A 19,534-nucleotide genomic window follows, 5' to 3' on the forward strand; every position below is an offset into this window, starting at 1 on the left:
AAGATGAAGATGATGATAAACAACAAAGTTGGGGTGGATTAATTATCTTCATGATAGAGGCAATAGTTAACTTATTGTTTGTTTATTTGTTTTGTTTGTGAAAAAAAAATTGACAGAAAAAAAATCAGGGAAGAATATATAGAAAAAGGAAGATGAAGATGGAGATGGAGATGGAGATGAAGACGAAGATGATAACGAAGATGATTATGATGATGATGATGAAGGAGTAAAATTTGACTTTACCCTCGGGAGGAGGTTGATTAAGATTGACTGGTTTACTTGTTGTTGTTATTGAGCAAGAGGAGGTTTAGGTGAGTAGCTTGTAAGGTAAATGGTGGAGGAGGAGGAGGTGATCATGAAGGTGGAGAGAGGGATAGATGATGATGAAGATCATCATCATTTTTATATCATCTCTTTATCATCATCATCATAATGATAAGTTAGAAAACTTTTTGTAAACAATAACAGTTACCAATGTTTTCGTTGGCTTTTGTTTACAGGTAAGTTTACCTTTCCAAATGATACCTTTTTTTTCAACCTTATCATTTGTTGTTGTTTTTTATTTCACTTTACCTTTCAACCCCTCCCACCTTTGAACCTACAGGGTGTTAGTTTGCTAGGTAATTGTAATTGTTGAGGTTAATCATTATCATTAAATTAACAACAATCAAAACTTTTGACAGGTAAAAGTTTTAAAATACAAAAACTGAAACATAAACAAATCAAAGTGTTACTTGATTACTGAATTTATTATTAAATTGATATTAAGCTAATTAGCTGATTGATTGATTGTTTGGATTCAATTGTTAACTACTGTTTTCTTAATGGCTAATCAGGTAAAGTTTTCAGAACTTTTTGAGTTTCGAGAGTTCGAAAAGTTTTTTTTCTTTAACTTCTCTTGGGTTTTGATGTTAACCTTTGATTGTTATTAATATATTTTGAAATGAGAGCCAGTTAATTGGTCTGGTTAAGTTGGTTAGTTGAAGCTAATCAACAACAATTAAACAGTTGATGGTGATTGTTGCTTCTGACTGTCAATCTTAATCAATTGGGTGATTAATGAACTAACCAGGTAAGTTGAAAGAGAGAGAAAGGAAAACAATAGAAAGGGGGAAATTTGAACCTTACAATCAAAGGAAAAAGGTAAGTGGGTGGGAATGGGAGTGAGTCTAGTGGAGGATAAACAGTAGAGTGAGTGAGAGAGAGAGAGAGAGAGAGAGAGAGAGAGAGAGAGAGAGTAACAGAGGGTGGGGTGGGCAGACCTCCCAAAGTCCAAGAAAACAATATGAGTCTCAAAGTGGGAAAACATTAAAATCTCAAATGAATTATGATCATCATGATTACTACAATTTATGGACGAATCAAGATCAGAATCAGAAAAACGTAAAAACGGAAATGGATAAGATAAAAATTTTGTGTTTTTTTTTGTTCGAACAAAAAAAAAATTCTCTTCTCTTTAGTTTCTAATCACCAACAATTAACTATATCATTAGATCTTAGATTTTTTTACGATTCTGTATTACCCTCAACTCTATCCCAGCCGATCTCCTCCTCATCCTCCCACCGCCATCATCTTCCTGGGCGTGATATCAATCACTATTATCCTTAAACTTGATTATTGTTATTATGATTAACCGATTCCCAGAATTTTCATCTTGATTGTGATTCTCTTTAATCATGATAATCAGTTAATCACTTTGTTTGTGATCTATCACTTGCTTGGTATGAGAACGTGAATCCAATGTAATAATATATTTACTTAATCATTTTCATCAAACAATCAACTTTTTCCTTCTCGATCATTATCATTAAATGATTAGTTAAATTGTCATTTCTTATGGTTGGTCAATTGTTTTCCTTATCTTAACCTTTAATCAATCAAATTAAATTAACCACAGACTGGTTAATGGTTAATCATCAATCAAATTTAGTCTTGATTAAAAAAAACCACATAAACAATTTACATAATTTTGTTATTATCGTGATTTATTGATTGTTGTGTTAATTGTTGTTACTGTTGATGATGATTTGACTTTTTTATTATTATTTCTTGATTGTGATACAATGTTGAGATGATAACAATTTACTGATTGTGATTAACTCTATATCAAGTCTATATTAAATTGTTTATCTTTACTTGTGTGTCTGTTGTTTATAATATTAATGGTTTCATATTAAATTGATTATGATTTATTGATTTTGATTAAGGTTTGGTATTTACTTGTTGATTCATATTATCATTTAAATTGTAAATCATTTTTTATCATTTACAATTTTTAATAACAATTTAAAATCATTTATCATTGAAAATGTTGCTTACAATTGTACTAGAATCACAAAACTTATCATTCAAATCATGTAACTTACAATTTAAAAATCTAGAGGAATAATTTTTCAACAATTTAAACTGAATTAAGGAGATTGTATATTGAAAGATGGGAAAATGTAATATTAAGATGATTGCGACAATTAATTGTGAAGAGATACAAATTTATTAGGAGAGGAAAAAAAATAGATGAAGGTAACAACAATCAATAGTTAATTGCAATTATAAATGATATTATTTAATGATGGCTGATACTTATGGTTAATCATTTGCTATGGGAGTATTGAACATCAATATTTAAGCAACAATTAACTAACAATCAAAGGCTATTGATGTTGATTATAATGAAGGAATCGGTCAAGGAAATGAATTGAAATTGAAATTGAATGTGGGTACAATGAAAAGTAAATGATAATAACCAGCATCCGATGATGAAGAAGATGATAAAAAAATGCTAGAATCATCTTCCCACTCCCAACCACCCACCTCATCCTTATTATTATCATCATGTCTTTTGGATTTCCTGTCAAACACAGATTCAACATCCTCATCATCATCATCATCCTGCAGGATGATGATAACATAGCAACAGTAACTAACGATTTCCAGATCATCATCAAGTTTATCATTTGTTTATCAGGAATAAATTTCATTGAGTGTTTATACTTAGCACAACAAATCATATTGTAACTTACTCATGATGATGAAGATGAAGATGATGAGGTATATTCATAGGAATGTTTAAAAATGAAGCAAATGTAAGATGATGATGATGATGAAGATGATGAAGATGAAGATGCAATTTACAAAGAAAAAAACAGAGAGAGAAAATTTTTTTCTTCATCTTCTTTGAACATTTTTCATTGGATTAACTCAGTTTGACTCCATTTATACATTCACATAGTGAATACAACCTGACAATCAATTGAAAATTAACTTTAATTGTAAAACGTTAACTTTAGACACACTAGTTGATCGTTACCTTTTATTTTGTGGTTGCTATTAGGAAGAAGATAAAAGATGATGATGAAGAAGATGATGAAGAAGATGATGAAGATGATGATGATGATTTCCTTTGAATAATATTAATGACAATTGATATAAAGGTAACATACTAACCCTATTGTGTTGATAATAATCAGCCCTTGAAAACGTGAAAATTTCATCACAATGTAACCTTTTTATTTTCGTCATGTTGATTGTTTATCACTTACAATTTAAATTGTTCCCTTTTATTAGTCCAATTTGATTGTTGTTGACTGTTATTGGTTCTTCTGGTTGTTTAACTTGATTGCAATTAAAACTGATTTATATCCTCATCTTATCATATTAATCTCATTCTCATTTGACCATTTGATTTATTGTGGTTAACTAATCACATTGAGATTTATATTTTATTTGATTAACTGATTTTCCTTTTTCATTCAATAACTTTTACTAGATTTTGATTGTTGCTTCCTGTAATTTGAACTGTTGTTGATTGTTGACAATCAATTGTCTCCATGTTTGAATAACTGTAACTGTTTAACTTGTTATTTGATTAGCTACTGGTTGATATTTGTTTATTTTGATTGTTGTTCGGGTTGATTAATTTAAATCAACAATTCTTAAATAGTTGTTTAATCTGTTTGCCTAACAGATTAACTTTTTGATTGTTAGGATTAGATTAACTGATTTCAATATGTTTAGTGTAAATCTTATTAGTTATTGTATCAGGTTATTGAGTTATCATTGATATGAATCAGGTTGATTAAATCAATAAATTGCTACAATCTTTTATATAACCATATTAACATGTCAACAGTAATGATAATTTAATCAACATGAAAGTAACAATTTAATAACAATTGACATTCATTATTAACTGGGAGTGAAAACTGGGAGTTAATATCATCAACAATATGATAATTGTATTGATAATTTTTCATCAGGGAATTGAATTAGATCAAGTAAATTGTTGACAATTTAGGTTGCAATTTTTTTTTAAAAACACTAATCAATCCAATCAATCAAAAATCAATATTAAATTTGAAATTAACTTTTCTCTCTATTAATTTGTATTGTTAACAAGTCAATGTGAGTCTTAATTAAATTTGAAACAATCAATCAAATTGATTCTGATATGGTTTGATTAAGTCAATAGGTTAATTCATTGATTGTTTGCCCCTTGGAAATACAATAATCACAACTAAATTAACTTTCATTCATATTAAACATAAAATTGTCAAACTAAATCAATTGATTGTTTACCAACCCAAACAATTGGTAAAAAAAAAACTAAACCTTAATCTCACTGATTAACTTAATTCGGTTTAGGGTTCAAACAATCAATAAATTGGAGTAAAAATTTTCATCTTTTCCTCCTCATCTTCTCACCCTTATCATCCTTATCATCATCAACATCATCTTTCATCATTAACTTATCATCCAATAACAATAAACAACAATAATCAAATCAAATGATTCATGTAAATGGCAACAATTTAATATGATAAAAGTCACTATTGTCTTGATATGATTGATGACAATTTATTTTTCAATTTTAATTCAATTTAATTTTAACAACAACAATTTACCAACATCAATTGATGATAAAAGGTGATGATAACAAAGATATTGATGATAATCAACAGACTCACAATTAGTTGATTAACAATGAGAGAGATTAAATTTTCCAACTTGTTTATAATTCATTTTGTTAATCCAGTTACAATGTTATCATTTGTTGACCATTGTTGTTAATTATAATGAAGTGATGAAAGGTTGATCAGTAGAGAAGATAATTAAAGTTAAATTAAATTAAATTGTTTACATTTAATTGTTACACTTACCAGTCAATCATCACTTACATCAATCAGTTGATTTTGATGAATTAACTATTATTATCAAATTGAGTTCCCATTGAGGTTTTCAGAGTTTTAAATGTTTCTGTTAAATTGTTATGATAACAATCAATTAATTGTTTACACAATAGCCAGAAAAAAAGAGACTCATTAATTGTTGAAACGATGGAAACAATTAAATTAATTCTAATCAGAGTTAATTGTTTGAATTTTAAAGAGAAAAGAAAATTAATTTTCAGGATAAACAGAAAGAAAACTTTTCTCTTTTGTTTCTTATTTATATTAATTATTTGACTTTTTAATTGTTAACCATTTAATCAGTGGAGTATAATTTATGATTCCAATTTCTTTAATTGTTATAGTTAATTGCTGACATTAACAACTTTATTTATAATCAACAACTAAATAGAAACACGAGAAAGAAAATCGTTAAAAATTTATTACAAGTTCGACGTCAGAACTTTTTTATTTTTCTTACTCTTGACCAGAACTTTTTCCCCGAAGCTTTTACATGGATCGTGTTTTTCATCACTTATCATCATCATCATCCTCATCATCATCATCATCTTTTATCATCTTAAGCCCACCCAAGTAATGATACACAATGTCATCATCATCAGTTGATTAGCTTGAAGATGAGGATGATAAGCATGATGATGAATAATGAGTAAGCGTTAATATCAACAGCTCTTGATTATTACAGGTTATATTTTTATCATCATCATCATCATCGGCTGATTGGGATGATCAATGAACGATCAAGATGATGATGATGATGATGATGATGCGTGAGAGACGATGAGAGAGACAATTTAGTTTTTTATCATCCAATAATATGATAATCATATTATAACATCAACACATACAATTGAAAATTTCAATTTCAATTTCAATGGTTTTTTTTTCAAACAATTTATTATCACAATTAACATGATTTAACAACGTTCATTGGACTTAGCAAGCAATCAAGTATTATCATCAAGCAATTAACTAACTCATTTGAAAACCCCTTAGGGTTAAAACAACAACAGCAACAATTAAATTAAACAACAATCATAAACATACAGAAAAAAAAAGATCAAGACAAATGTTCAAGTGATTAGTTTTAATTGTTGATTTTCCTAAATTGTAATCACAATTTACAATCCATTTCTTATTCACCTTGTTGTATTGTAACAATTAACTATTGTACTTTGATTACATTATCATATAAGAATCAACAATCAATTGAAAATTAAAATTAAATTCAACTGATTTTGATCACAATCATTGGAAACAATTAAAAACTGAAAGTTACAACAAAAATTTATCCCTTGCCCTTGATTAACTTTGTTTACAATCAATATGAGATTAATTAACTATGATCAGGACAACAATTAACCTACAATTAACCTTTGTATATTTGCTGTTATCATCAACCATTAATATTGAATAATTAAGAGTAACAATTAACAATTAGACTCAGATGAATGACTTTTTTTTTAATTTAACTTTTGTATTGGTCTTTTAATGTTATATTTTCACTTTCGTTTTCAATTAACAACAACAATCAATTTTAACTATTAACTGGATCTCCTATTAACAAATTGTTTCTAATCACGATAAGTGACATTAATCACTCCCCAAGTAAATTGTCATTGTTATTAATTTAATTGTTAAAACCATGATATGATAACAATTAATATCGATTATTAAAAGTAATATTAATAAATAAAAACGGGAATGAAACATTTTCCTTGCTTCATTTAATATTAATTGTTACCAGTTAATCAAAAATACTAATCACAATTAGAGATGAAACCAAAAAAAAAAAGTTTTTTAATCAATTTAAATTGTCAAATTAAAGTCAAACTTAATTGTAATAGTTAACCCTTGACTTTTTTTTTGGTTAATTGTTCTGATGGTTAATTGCTAAAACTTTCAATTATACAAACCAAGTGAATTACGATGTAATTAATTGTTGATTAACTTGATAACAATTAAGGTCAATTACCTAAATTGTGGTCAGTTTAACATTGAAATAAGTTGTATGTTTATTGTATCATGAACAATGAACAATTATGATTAGTTAATGATTAAGATGATGATATTAGACATCATGCTGAGGATGATAATGATAATGATGATAAAAGGAAACGGAAACTGTAAATTAATTGTCATCAATAATGATTTTGATATTAGATTAAAAAATGAGGATTAGATTTGAGCTTTTTTTTTGTTTCTTTCATATTATCAACAATTTAATTACAATGATAATGATATGATTATAATGATAAATGATTTATAAATGAGCTCGAAAAAGTTTTCAACAGTAAGAAGCAAAAAAAGTTGATCAAATTTAAGGTTTTCTTGATTGTTGTTAGTTAATTCATGAGAAACATAATCCAATTAAAATCAAATTAAAATGATTGAAATCAAAGTTTTATAATCTCATGAGATTATGATTGATAATATTAATCAACTGATTGTTGTATCCATGTCATCATAGTGATTATCATATACTAGGCAAAAGGGTTAAATGTATTTAGTTAATTTAATTAAAATGATGAACAATTAAAAGTTGCATTGTGGTTGTGATGACAAGGAAAACAATCAGAAAATGATTTAATTTGCTTTGAACAATTTGATTGATTATCTTTTCTGGGATTATGTAGATGGTTGATCAAGATGATTAAGATTGTATAATCTGGAGGAAAAGGATTGTAGTTAATGATTAAAATTGATTGTTGTGGTTATAGAATCATTTCCATTTCCGTTTTCTATTGAAAACTAATTGTGTGTTGAAAAGTTTACCAACTAAATCAAGTCACGAATCTTTAATCATGAAACTTAATCAGCTTAATTACGATCCAAAATACTGATAATGTTCATTTTTCCTCAATCTCAAAGTGAATTAAGAAATAAAAAAGTTAATTAAACTGATTCGGTTAATGATCAGATAAGAATCCAATTCAATTACTAACAATCAACTCGAAACTTACTGAAAATCAATCCCGTGATTAATTGTAATTAAAGTAAACTTATTGTTAACATTTTTGATTGAATGAATTGAATCACAAACTAAATGAATCAAATTAAATTGAAATTGAAATTATGATCAAATCAATTGGAAACAATTAAATAATCTAATCAGATTAGACAGAACAACAAAAAAGCAAATGAATAATTAAAAAGTTTGATGGAAAATCTAATCAAATTATAAACAACAGGCAGAGTTTCAATTAGTTTGGAAACAATTAAAATCGACAACTAAAAACAACAACAATTAACTGGTTTAATTTTCCATCGATATAATTTGTTGCTCAGTGATTGAACTCTCAATGTCTCACACAATCAAATTGTAAGAGTTTTCATCATCTTCATTTTCCACCCCAACATAATCATCCTCATCCTCATCCTCATCTTCATGATAATCAGAAACACAGAAAAATACTCAACAGGAGTGAAGATGATCACAGTGAGGAGCCTTTAGCCCTTTAAGATGAACATGAGAATTGAATCAACAAAGAAAAATTTTCATTCTTACATTTCTTCATCATCTCTCCATCTCCATCCTCATCCTCATCCCCATCTTCATCTTCATCTTCATCTTTATCAATATTCATAATGAACTTTTCATTCATTACCAATATTCAGATTCCTTTTCAACCTTGTTATATATCATTGGAATCGTAAAAGAAAACAAAGCAAAAACCTCATCATCACTAATAATTATCATCTACATCATCGTTGTCATCATCTTAATCATCTTCATCTTGATCTTCTTGAAATTAAACTTTTTTGTTATTCTTCATTGTAAAAAAATGGCTTCGCCTGAAGAGAGATTTATTAATTCAACCTTTAAAACAGATACATCATTCATTTCCGTTGTTGTTTGTTTGTTGTTTACTGATGATGATGAAGATGAAGATGATGATAATAGTGATGATGATGAGAAAGAGACTCACAATTCATTAATTCCCCTTTTAATCTTGTATTTAAATCATTTCCAGTTCCCTCCCACTGTTTAGATACAGAAGAAGAAGAAAAAAAAACTTTTTCTCTTCATCAGTAACAATCTAAATCTAAATAATAATAATTTTGTTTCTTACAACATTATTATTATTATTATTATCTCAATCACTCACCATCTTCATCATCATCATCATCCTTGCAGGGTTCATCCTCATCCTCATTTCATTTGTATATGAAAATGTTACGATGCTGGATTAACCCATGGAAGAAAAAAAAAAAAAAATTCATCTTAACATCAAACTCCATATTCAACGTTAATCCTCTTGTCTTTCCTCATATCATCTTGATTAATTAATCATTATTATTGTTTACAATCAAACAAACAGATTAACTTTTAAAGTTGATTATCATCATGACCGCCTACCTATTAAAAACTATGCAAGTAAACAATCACAACAATTAACAATAAACAATCATCAACGATTGGAAGATTAGATGAAAATTCTGAGAGGGGAAGATATTAAAATTCTGGATTCTCTTTGATTCTCAATTTTAAAATGAATTATAATTGAACATGATAATCATGATGAGACTCTGATTCTGACAACTTGAGTTCATGGATATTCAGTGGATGCGCATCTGAATCCTCGATATAATTTCATGAGCATTATTATTATTATCATTGGGTGTGGTTCCATCAATTCTGATGAATATAAGTTTTGATAATTTTTTTTTCTTCTTCACTTGAATGTTGTTACTTCTCATGATGATGATGACGACGATGATGATGATGATGATAAGAGAAACAAAAGCATCAACAGAATCCAACAGTGAATCTTCAATTAAATTTTTCTTCTCTTTCTTTTCTCTCTCTCTCTCTCAATTCATTTTCTAATAACAACAACAACAGGTAAGAAAAAGACTCAGCAGGTAATCTTAGCATTGAGGATATGCTTTTAACTTACCTTTTCTTTTGGCACCTTAGAACCTTTTAGAACTGCAAAGTCGAGGGCTACAAGGAATATACAATAAGAATTTTTTGGAGAAAATTTTTTTCTCTATTTTTTATGTATCTCTCTCTCTCTCTCTCTCTCTCGTTACATTGATCGTCAACTCAACAACAACAACACAACTACAACAGGTAAAGTTTCTTGTTTGTGGACTGGCCAGGTAACAATATTGTTTTCCATTGATTAATCTACTTGGAACCACCCGATTCACTCCCACCTCGACCTTGTTACTTTTCTCACGGCCTTTTGTCCTTTTGTTTCCAATCGAATTTGTTTCACCTTCAGTTCAAGGGTTTTCATCATCATTAAGATTAACATGATAGATTAGCAAGGTTACTAGTGAATCGAAATGATTAATTGTTCACCAATCGAATCAATTTCATTCACCTTTACATTAAATTGTCTCGAAATTGTAATCAGATTATTTACTTTCATTTGTAAGAAATTTTTTCTTCCTGTTCAATATTCACCATTATCAGATTGATAGATTTTCTTGCAAAAAGGATTATCCCTCCTCCTCCTTTCATGGGATTAACGGGGTTTTTATTGATTTGTTGATTAACTTGATTAACCTTTTGATTACACTGAGGATGCTCATGAAACAATCAAATTTGATTAAAACACACACATAGGCTAATAAATGAACCATCAAATCAAAGATTCAACTATCAACTGATTCACAATAATAAAATATCATCAATATGAAAACGATAATAAAGTTTTTTGATTCATTGGTTTGTTTTTGTTGTTTGATTTTTTTTTGTCTTGTTGTTGTTGATTTGTAGTTGATTTTTAATCTTTAATTACAATTTGTTTTTGTTTAAAAAAATCTAATTGAATTAAATTGATTGTGAAAGGTTTTTCATTGTATCAAGGTGGAAATTATCATCTTCCACTCTTAATCCATCCCAGGGAAAAAAATTTTCTTGCTCTTTATTCAATCAAGGTACTAATCGGGGATAATATTTATAAGGTGTAAGTGTGATGGTCAAGTTAATGGTCAATATGAAAGCAAAAAAATTGGGCTTCGGGATGAGAGAGGAGGAAGCGGAAGTTATCGAGTGGGTGTGATAATAAGCAATAATCAATAATAGATATAATATTAATTTGAATAATAATAATAATATAATTAATTTAATATGAAGTTGTAACATGAAGATGTGACATATGAGGTAGAGAGTGACCTGTGTAAAGTGCTGTAGGTCCTGAAGCCTTTGGTGAAAGTTCATTTGAAGGCGGGGTGGGCAGTCCTCCTGTTCCGTTGGGGTGGCAAACATACCAATCAGATAAATGGGTCCCATGATGATGATGATGAGATGATAATGAATGATGATGATGATGATTGTGAAGATTATGGTGATGATTTGTTGAGGAATTGAATGAATTTAATCCGATACCTGTTCCTCCTCCGCTGACACCTAAAATCCCTCCAGAATTTAAGTTTGTCGATGAAGATGATGATCGATTGGAAGATGAAGATGCTGATGAAGGTGATGCTGAAGAGAGGGAGGGAAAATTTGTCGCATATGGATGGAGTCCATTGTGGTATAAATTAGATGATGAACTACTATTTGAATTAGAATTGCTATTAACATTATTATTATTTGAATTGGTTGAATTAGAATTGGTTGAACCATTGTTGGTATTTGGTCCATTCCCGTTTCCGTTGTTACTTGAATTGTTACCGTTGTTGTTGTTACTCGAACTGTTATTAGCACTATTATTATTGTTGGTATTATTAGCACTGTTGTTGTTGGTGTTGGAGGTGGTGGTTGGGTTGTTATTATTACTATTATTACCACTGGACGTTGTTGTTGGTGTGGTTGATGTTAAACTATTACTGTTACCATTTTGTAAATGATTGGGTGGTGTTGGGATTGATGACCACCACCCTGTTGGTGGGGGTAAAGTTGGTGTTGATTGTTGGTGTTACTTGTTGATGTTGGTGGGGGCAGAGATGAGGATAATGGTGATGTATGGTACAGTGATGATCCTGGGGATGAAGATGATGAGTTGAGTTGATGTTGATTAAGATGTTGTTGTTGTTGTTGTTGCTGTTGTTGTTGTTGTTGTTGGTGATGAGTTAAATGGGGGTGATGGTGATGTTGATTAAAGTGATTATGATGATGTAATTGATGATGATGATTGTTATTGTTGGTGTTAAGGTGTGAGTGGTGGGGGTGATGAAGATCAGATAAGATGCCATTCATTAAGGATGAAGATGAAGATGATGAACCGTGATTGCTTGAATTGGGACTATTATTGGTGCCATTTGAAGGTGTTAAATTGTTACCACCGAGTCCATTAATACCATTGCCACCCAAAGGTAACCCTAACAATTTAGCTTGTAGTTCACTTTTAGAGTCAATGATTTCCGTTGTTGTTGATAATGGTGCTGAACTTGTATTCCTCATGGTGGTGTCACCGTCAATCGATGAGGGTGGGGGAGATCGTCCATGAACTTTCATGTGTTTCCTCAATGAACTTGGATGAGTGTAACTTTTATCACAACCACGGATTTTACAGTTATAAGGTTTGTCACTTGTATGGACATGACTATGTTTCTTACGATCAGATGAGTTGGCAAATTTACGATCACAACCTTCATATTCACATTTAAATGGTTTCTCTCCTATAGCAATTAAAGAAAGAAAAAAACAACAGCAATTAAGTTAATTACAATCATGGAAAGTGTTATGTCGTCTTATGTTTGAATCTATTTTTGCATTTCACGGTTTTCGTTTCATTTGATTTTCTGTCACTTCATCTCATTGACAAGTGAGTGACAAGTTTTCCAACTAATCAGAAAATATTAATTAGCTAAATTACGGTTTCAAGCTTATTAATTGCTTCTGTTTACAATTAGCTCGCGAAAATGATTCTCAATTAATTGTATCCCAATGTTTCATCTTCTTTCAGGGTGATTAACATTTTCCTTTTGTTTCGCTGAGTTTTTTTTTCTCATTTGTTTGTTTTCCTGGACTGCACATGATTCTGTTGAAGCTTCTACATCATCATCAACATCTTCATCATTATCTTCCTCATCCTCATCATCTTCTTCTTTCTTTTTTTTTCACTTTTTCTTTTTCATCTTCTTCTAATTCTTTTCTATTCTTCTCATCATCACCAGAAAGTTGCAGCTATTTTATCCATGGGTGGTTAAAGTGGGAGGGATGGAGGGTCCATGGGAACTATTGACACCCTATGAAAGGCCTGATGATGATGATGAGCAAGAGAAAAGCGGGATTCAAATGGTATATTTACTATTGATAATGATAATGATGCTACAGACACACTAACGGAAACGGAAGTACGAAGTGATCACTTTTATATATTCTGTTTGTATCAAGAAAAAAATAATAATAATAATATCAAGATGATGATGAACAATAACAATGATACTAAGGAGATATAAGATGATGATGATGAGGAGGATGAGGATGAGAAAAAAAAATGATAATAAATAATAACTATTCAGATGAATTGTGTTTGTTTGTTATCATAATGTATCTGATTGTGTATTTGCAATGTTAATGCTTATGGATGAATGTAAGTGTGACTTTATCATCCTCATCATCCTCATCATATGCATCATCATCCATTTCATTAATATACATTATCATCTCGTCTCGGCCTTTTGACTTAATAATTGCAATATTGCAAATTTATTGTACCAGTTAATGATTATGATGATGTGTGGTTGCAGATGAAGATGAGGATGATAGTGGGTTTATCATCATCATCATCATCAGCATCAGTTGACACCCGATTTTTAATAAAACGGAATCAAGTTAACAATCACTTGAATGCATTAACTTTTCATCTAACGGAAGTTGAAGTTAATGGAAAGGGTTTTACATTGATTAACAATTAACTGTAAGTAAATTTGATTTAATCCGGATATTTGAAAATTCTCATCATCTTATCAATGATCTTTCGGTGAAAATGTTAACATTCAAATGAGTTTGTGTGTGTAAAATATATTGACCGTTTGTGGTCAGTGGTTTTCTTACCTGTGTGAGTCCGTCTATGAATTTTAAGATTTTCACTTCGAGCAAAAACTTTACCGCAAACTGTACATGAGAAGGGTTTTTCTCCGGTGTGAACTCTAATGTGATTAACTAATTTGTATTTAGCCTTAAAGGGTTTCCCGTTGCGTGGACAGTCCTCCCAGAAGCAGGTATGATTGGAGCACTCAGGTCCACCTACATGGTCAATCGTGATGTGGGACACGATCTCTTGCATTCCGGAAAAGGTTTTGTTACAAGTTTTTCGTGTTGGTTGCGCTGGATCAATCCAAAGGCAGGTCATCGCTTCCGATTTATTTGAACCACTTAGTGGTGAGGGTCGAACGTAACGGAGAAAAGTGGCCGAATGGTGAAGTGGACCTGACCCATGGTGAAGAGCAGCGGTCACTGCTGCTGCTGCGGCATGATGAGGATGGAGAGGATGATGTTGACCATGATGATAATCAAAATGAATACAATCAGTGTTTGATTGAAGTTGTTGTTGGTGTTGATGGTGTTGAGGATAAAAATTATTACCACTTAAAGGGTCAAGGGTTGAACCACTTCCTTGGGGATGATGACTTATAGCTGCATGATAATGAGCTGACCATGAACTTTGACCAGGATAGATCCGATGACCATAATTTAGATGATCATAATCACTGAATGGAACATTGAAATTTTGCATTCTCGATGATCAATTAAGTTGATGAAGATGTTGAGTGGGTTACACACTGTTAATTAACACTCATATAAACACAAAGAACAATTAAATAAATGCGAAAACACCAAAACAACAATCAACAAGGTAAAAAGAACAAGAAAAAAATTCGAAATAAAAAATATGATCAAATTGAAAATCGACGATAACTTTTAGATGACAATGAAAACGATCAAGATGAAGAGATGATTAGAAAACAAACTAATGAATAATGAATATCCTTTTCTCTCTCTCTCTCTCTCTCCCTCTTTCTCTCTCTTTAAAAATTGTTTGTTCTCTTTTTCGAAACTCAGTAGAAGTTCAGAATTTTCTCTCTATCAAATGTTTCCTCTTCTTCTACTAGAATCAGTTTACTCTCAGTTTACTTTTTCTTCTTCTCTCTCTCTCTCTCTTCTTCTTCTTCTCTTCTCCTACTTTTCCACTTTTTCCTCCTCCTTCTTTCTGCTTCGATGCAGCCTTCCCACCTTCCACCTTCCACAGCCCACTCTCGCTTCCACTAAACTCCACCCATCGAACATAATATTCTATTCTAACCCACCCTATATAGAAACAAATATAATAAGAAATGATGATTGAATGAAGCAGAGAATCGACTGCCTTTGACATTTCTATCAACAGTCTATTCGCATTCCCCCTCAGATATTTACCATTAAACGTCTGTTCTCGTCACTTTATAACAGTAACATAAAAATAGTATTTCTCTTCATCATCATTATCATCATCTTCATCCGCATCCTCATCATCTCTTCAATTCATGTTTCGTTTTCTCTCTGTTTTTTTAACCTTTCTCTCTCTCTCTCTCTCTCTCTCTCTCTCTCTCTCTCTCTCTCTCTCTTGTAATGTCATCCATTTAAATGGGTCACTTGCATCACTTTAATGATTATCATCATCAGGATGATAAGGATGATAATCTACTCTTAATCCTCTTTATCTGGTCATGAAAAGATGATGATAATAATTGTTATCATTTTCAATTCCATTGGAAAAGGTTTCATCATATATTTTATTGATTCTTGGTTTTTTTCGGGTTTGATTGTTTACAATAATCATCACAATCAATTTGATTGAAATCATGATTTATATTTAATTTTTTTCTTTCATTTATTTCTGATAACAATTATAATTTATATGATAATTTTCTGATTGTAAATTTAAATCAAATATCATGATTTTCAATCATTATCATTTTTTTTTATCATCGTGATCATAATTTAAATTATATGTAATTTTTTTATATCTGAATTATTATTAACAATTTAGATAAATTGTTAATCTGTATATTTATTTTCTTGGTTAGTTAATTGTGATCAGAGGATAATAATAATGATAATTTTGTAAAAGATTGTCAATTGTTAATCTGATTGTTTGTTTATCTTTTTTGATCATCTCTCTGATTGTCCAAACCTCAAAAGGTTATCATTACAATGGATCCATAGGTTTGTTATGTTTTAGCACGTGCTACGTGCTGAATGCGCGTGTGTGTCGCTATCTCTGTGTGCGTGTCAATGAACGTGCTTATCATCAACAATATCAGTTGAATCATCTTGTTAATCATCATCAGTTGATTATTGTTCCGTAATCAAGATGAATGAAAATTTATTTCCGTAATTTTATATTCATTTTTTTTACATATGACATTTAATTGTTATTAATTGTTGTTCAACTATTGTGTTGATTATTAATTATTATAAATTTTCAAATGGTTAATTTTAATTCACATTGGTGAATGTGTGTGGTTTCAATTAATTGTTGAGATTTTTTCTTCTTCATCATCTTTGATTGATTATTTATAATTGTTGAGAATCAGTTGACATTACAATTGGTTGAATTATTGTCTCTTGGGTTAATTGTTATATTGTTAATCATTTTTCGTTGGTAATTGTTATTTGTTTGACAATAATTTAGACAGTCGGCTTTGGTTCCCTGACGGACCAAACATTTTAAAGCTCAAAATATTCCCCCAAATGACCATTGGTCAAGAATCACAACGAAACCAATGGTCAACTCCAATTTTATGGTCAATCTCAGGTAATAATTTTTCACCTTTAACCATTATCTCTCTCTCTCTCTCTCTCTCTCATTCAGTCATTATTATCATCTTCTGTCACTCCCTCTCTCTCTCTTTCTCTTATCATCATTATCCTCATCTTCATCTTTGTCATCTTCATGGTGTCCATGACTCCCTAAGGTTACAAAGGTAGCCCAAGTTTCCTAAGGTTAACTTAATGTAACTTTTGCCTAATTATTTTGTCTGTTTAAAAGTTAATTGCTGTCCCATCTCCTATACGTCGTATAATATTGATTGTATTCAACTGAAAATCAATTGTTAATATGAAAATAATTGAAGAAAAATTTACTCTACTTTTGTTTATATCAAGAAAAGAAAATAATGAAATTTGAAAAAAAAAGTTTTCCATTTACCTGAGATTTATACTTCTTACCTTTTGTCAAAGAAAAAACTTTTTTTTTCGTTTGCATTTCATATGAATGAAAATATTGTCAACTGATAATAATGGTCAAGCTTTTGTAATGATGTTGATGATGACCCAAGGGCCACAGGGTGATGATAATGGAAGAGGGAGGGAGAAAGGTTTGAGTTGACCAGAAGGGACAATAGGGTGAAGGGTAAAGGTCTTGAAAAGGTATGATGACAATGATGATAGTGGACAGTGATGGTGGGTGCTAGTTGTTTATGTTCAACTTTTATGGCCTTTATCGTGTCCAGTGTCCTAAAAGGGGAGGAGGAAGAAAAGCAAAGGATAAAATAATGTTTTGATTGGTATTTGATTTACGACACTCACCAGTATCTCCTGAGGCCTTTTCGTTTTCTTTTCATCCTCATCATAATCATCATCATCTTCTTCTTCATTGTCAATAAGTGAGTCTTATGTTTACCATCTAAAAAAAGAAAGAGAAATGATAAGACGAAGAAGATGATGAAGAAGAAAAGAAATCAACTCTTTTCTTTTCCATCTCATTTACGGTAATATTGTTAAGCAAATGTCTCTTAGAGATGATCCTTGACCAAAGGTCAACACAAGAATTACAGAAAACTTTAAGATCTGTGTAAATATGTTACTCTTTGTAACTCTTTTTTTTCCTCATCTCCTTCCATGACCAATAAGTATTACGATTGACCATTCATTGGTTTTCTACTTGTTCCAATGTTGTTTATTTATCCAAATTCAGTTGTAATTAGATTGCTGATTGTTGAATCCAAGGTGTCAAGTAAGAGTAAAGATAAACTGTTAAATTAATGAATTTCTTCATTCAGTTAATCATGATGGTAAATTGTTGAATCATTTTGCTGGTGTCCCAATGAGTTGATCTTGATGTTGATGATGAAGATGCTCATCATCAGTCTAAGTCATCTTGTGTGGTCACAGGTAAACACTTAACTATTTATATCATTTAAACTGTTACCTGTAAGAAAAAGATGACGTTTTTAATTCAGATTGAATAAGAACAAGAAAAAAAAAATAAAATTCCAACACCAATAGGGAATTTTTATCATTTCTACTTACAATATTAACTATATATACATTTGGAAAACACTCCCTATCATCATCATCATCATCATTTACAATTAGATTTGAGTAAAAAAATTGATAATCAAAATAATCAATTAATCACAAATAATGAGTAACAACAATTTGGAAAACAACAAATATGAGAAAAAAAAATCAATAATGTTTACATTGTTGATTGTTGATCTCAATTCAATTTAACTAACCTGTTTAATATCAACTCGATTAAATAACTGTTGTTATTATATTCAACTGGGAATAATATAATCAATAATTGATTGTTTATATTAGTATCATCATCATTGGGTTGATTATATTATCATTACTGTCTCTTAAGGAGTTAAAATAGAAACAGTTTATAATATTATTTACATTATATCTTGTATCTAATAGACTGTAACGGTAAATTGGTTTTCCACTGGTGATGATGAAGGAGGAGGAAGATGAACAAGATGAATATGTGATGGAGATGAGAAGGAGGATGAAGAAAAAAAAATAGAGATGAGGATGACAATCTCATCTATTATTATTATATTGACCTTATTAACCAAAATCAAAGAAGGAACAACAACAACAACAAAAAAAGAATAAAAATCTTTTGTCTGTTGTGTCTTCCAATATAACAATAATATAATAAGGAATATCATCATCATTATCTTCATCATCTTCACTTCTTCGAGTTGATCTTCTTCATTTAATGATGATGATAGAAAACTGTTATCATTTACTGTATGTTCAATCTCACGGTTAATAAAAACGCTTGATAATGGTTTCCTTTACCACCATTTACTTAATAGTGTTAACACAAGAATCACTTTTGATTGTCTCTTTTTCTCATCCCAAACAGATATTCAATCTCTATGGTAAAACTGTTATTCTTTTATCACTTTGTATCCACTATATACGAATGTGAGACACCGCGTGTGAGTGTGAGTGTGTGTGTGTGTGTCACTCTAATTTAATCAATAAATAAAAATCTAATCGTCATCAATCAATTTACCAAAAGAAATCACAATCAAATTAATCACAATCAAAATGGAAAAGTAAACAACATTAAACAAAAAGAGAAAATTTAATTGGCCCCGCCCCCTATTAACCTTTTGTTCTTTTGCCAGAGTCTCCATCTATCCATGGGCCCTAATCACT

The 19,534-nt window shown here is 30.2% G+C and overlaps 1 protein-coding gene and 1 long non-coding RNA gene across 4 annotated transcripts; both read right to left on the minus strand.

The window, feature by feature from the left end:
* Nucleotides 1–11,239: 11,239 nt before the first annotated feature.
* Nucleotides 11,240–15,255, minus strand: LOC128397809 (pair-rule protein odd-paired-like). The gene is given in 3 exon segments (XM_053358560.1): nucleotides 11,240–11,995; nucleotides 11,998–12,765; nucleotides 14,147–15,255. Coding segments are annotated over 3 exon segments (2,178 nt in total). The 5' UTR covers nucleotides 14,829–15,255; the 3' UTR covers nucleotides 11,240–11,267.
* An 846-nt stretch (nucleotides 15,256–16,101) lies between these two features.
* Nucleotides 16,102–19,434, minus strand: LOC128397788 (uncharacterized). Of its 3 annotated transcripts, XR_008327005.1 has the most exons (5): nucleotides 18,595–19,430; nucleotides 18,386–18,419; nucleotides 17,663–18,284; nucleotides 17,283–17,590; nucleotides 16,103–17,173 (listed from the first exon to the last, which is right to left on the minus strand). It is a non-coding gene; the product is annotated as an uncharacterized LOC128397788 (long non-coding RNA). The 3 variants fall into 3 exon arrangements; XR_008327004.1 differs by having other exon boundaries at nucleotides 16,102–17,590; nucleotides 18,595–19,434; XR_008327006.1 differs by lacking the exon at nucleotides 18,386–18,419 and having other exon boundaries at nucleotides 16,103–17,590; nucleotides 18,595–19,433.
* Nucleotides 19,435–19,534: the final 100 nt, after the last annotated feature.

The sequence above is a fragment of the Panonychus citri genome, unplaced genomic scaffold, assembly GCF_014898815.1.
Source record: "Panonychus citri isolate SS breed McGregor unplaced genomic scaffold, ASM1489881v1 Contig00040, whole genome shotgun sequence".
Taxonomy (NCBI): Eukaryota; Metazoa; Arthropoda; class Arachnida; order Trombidiformes; family Tetranychidae; genus Panonychus; species Panonychus citri.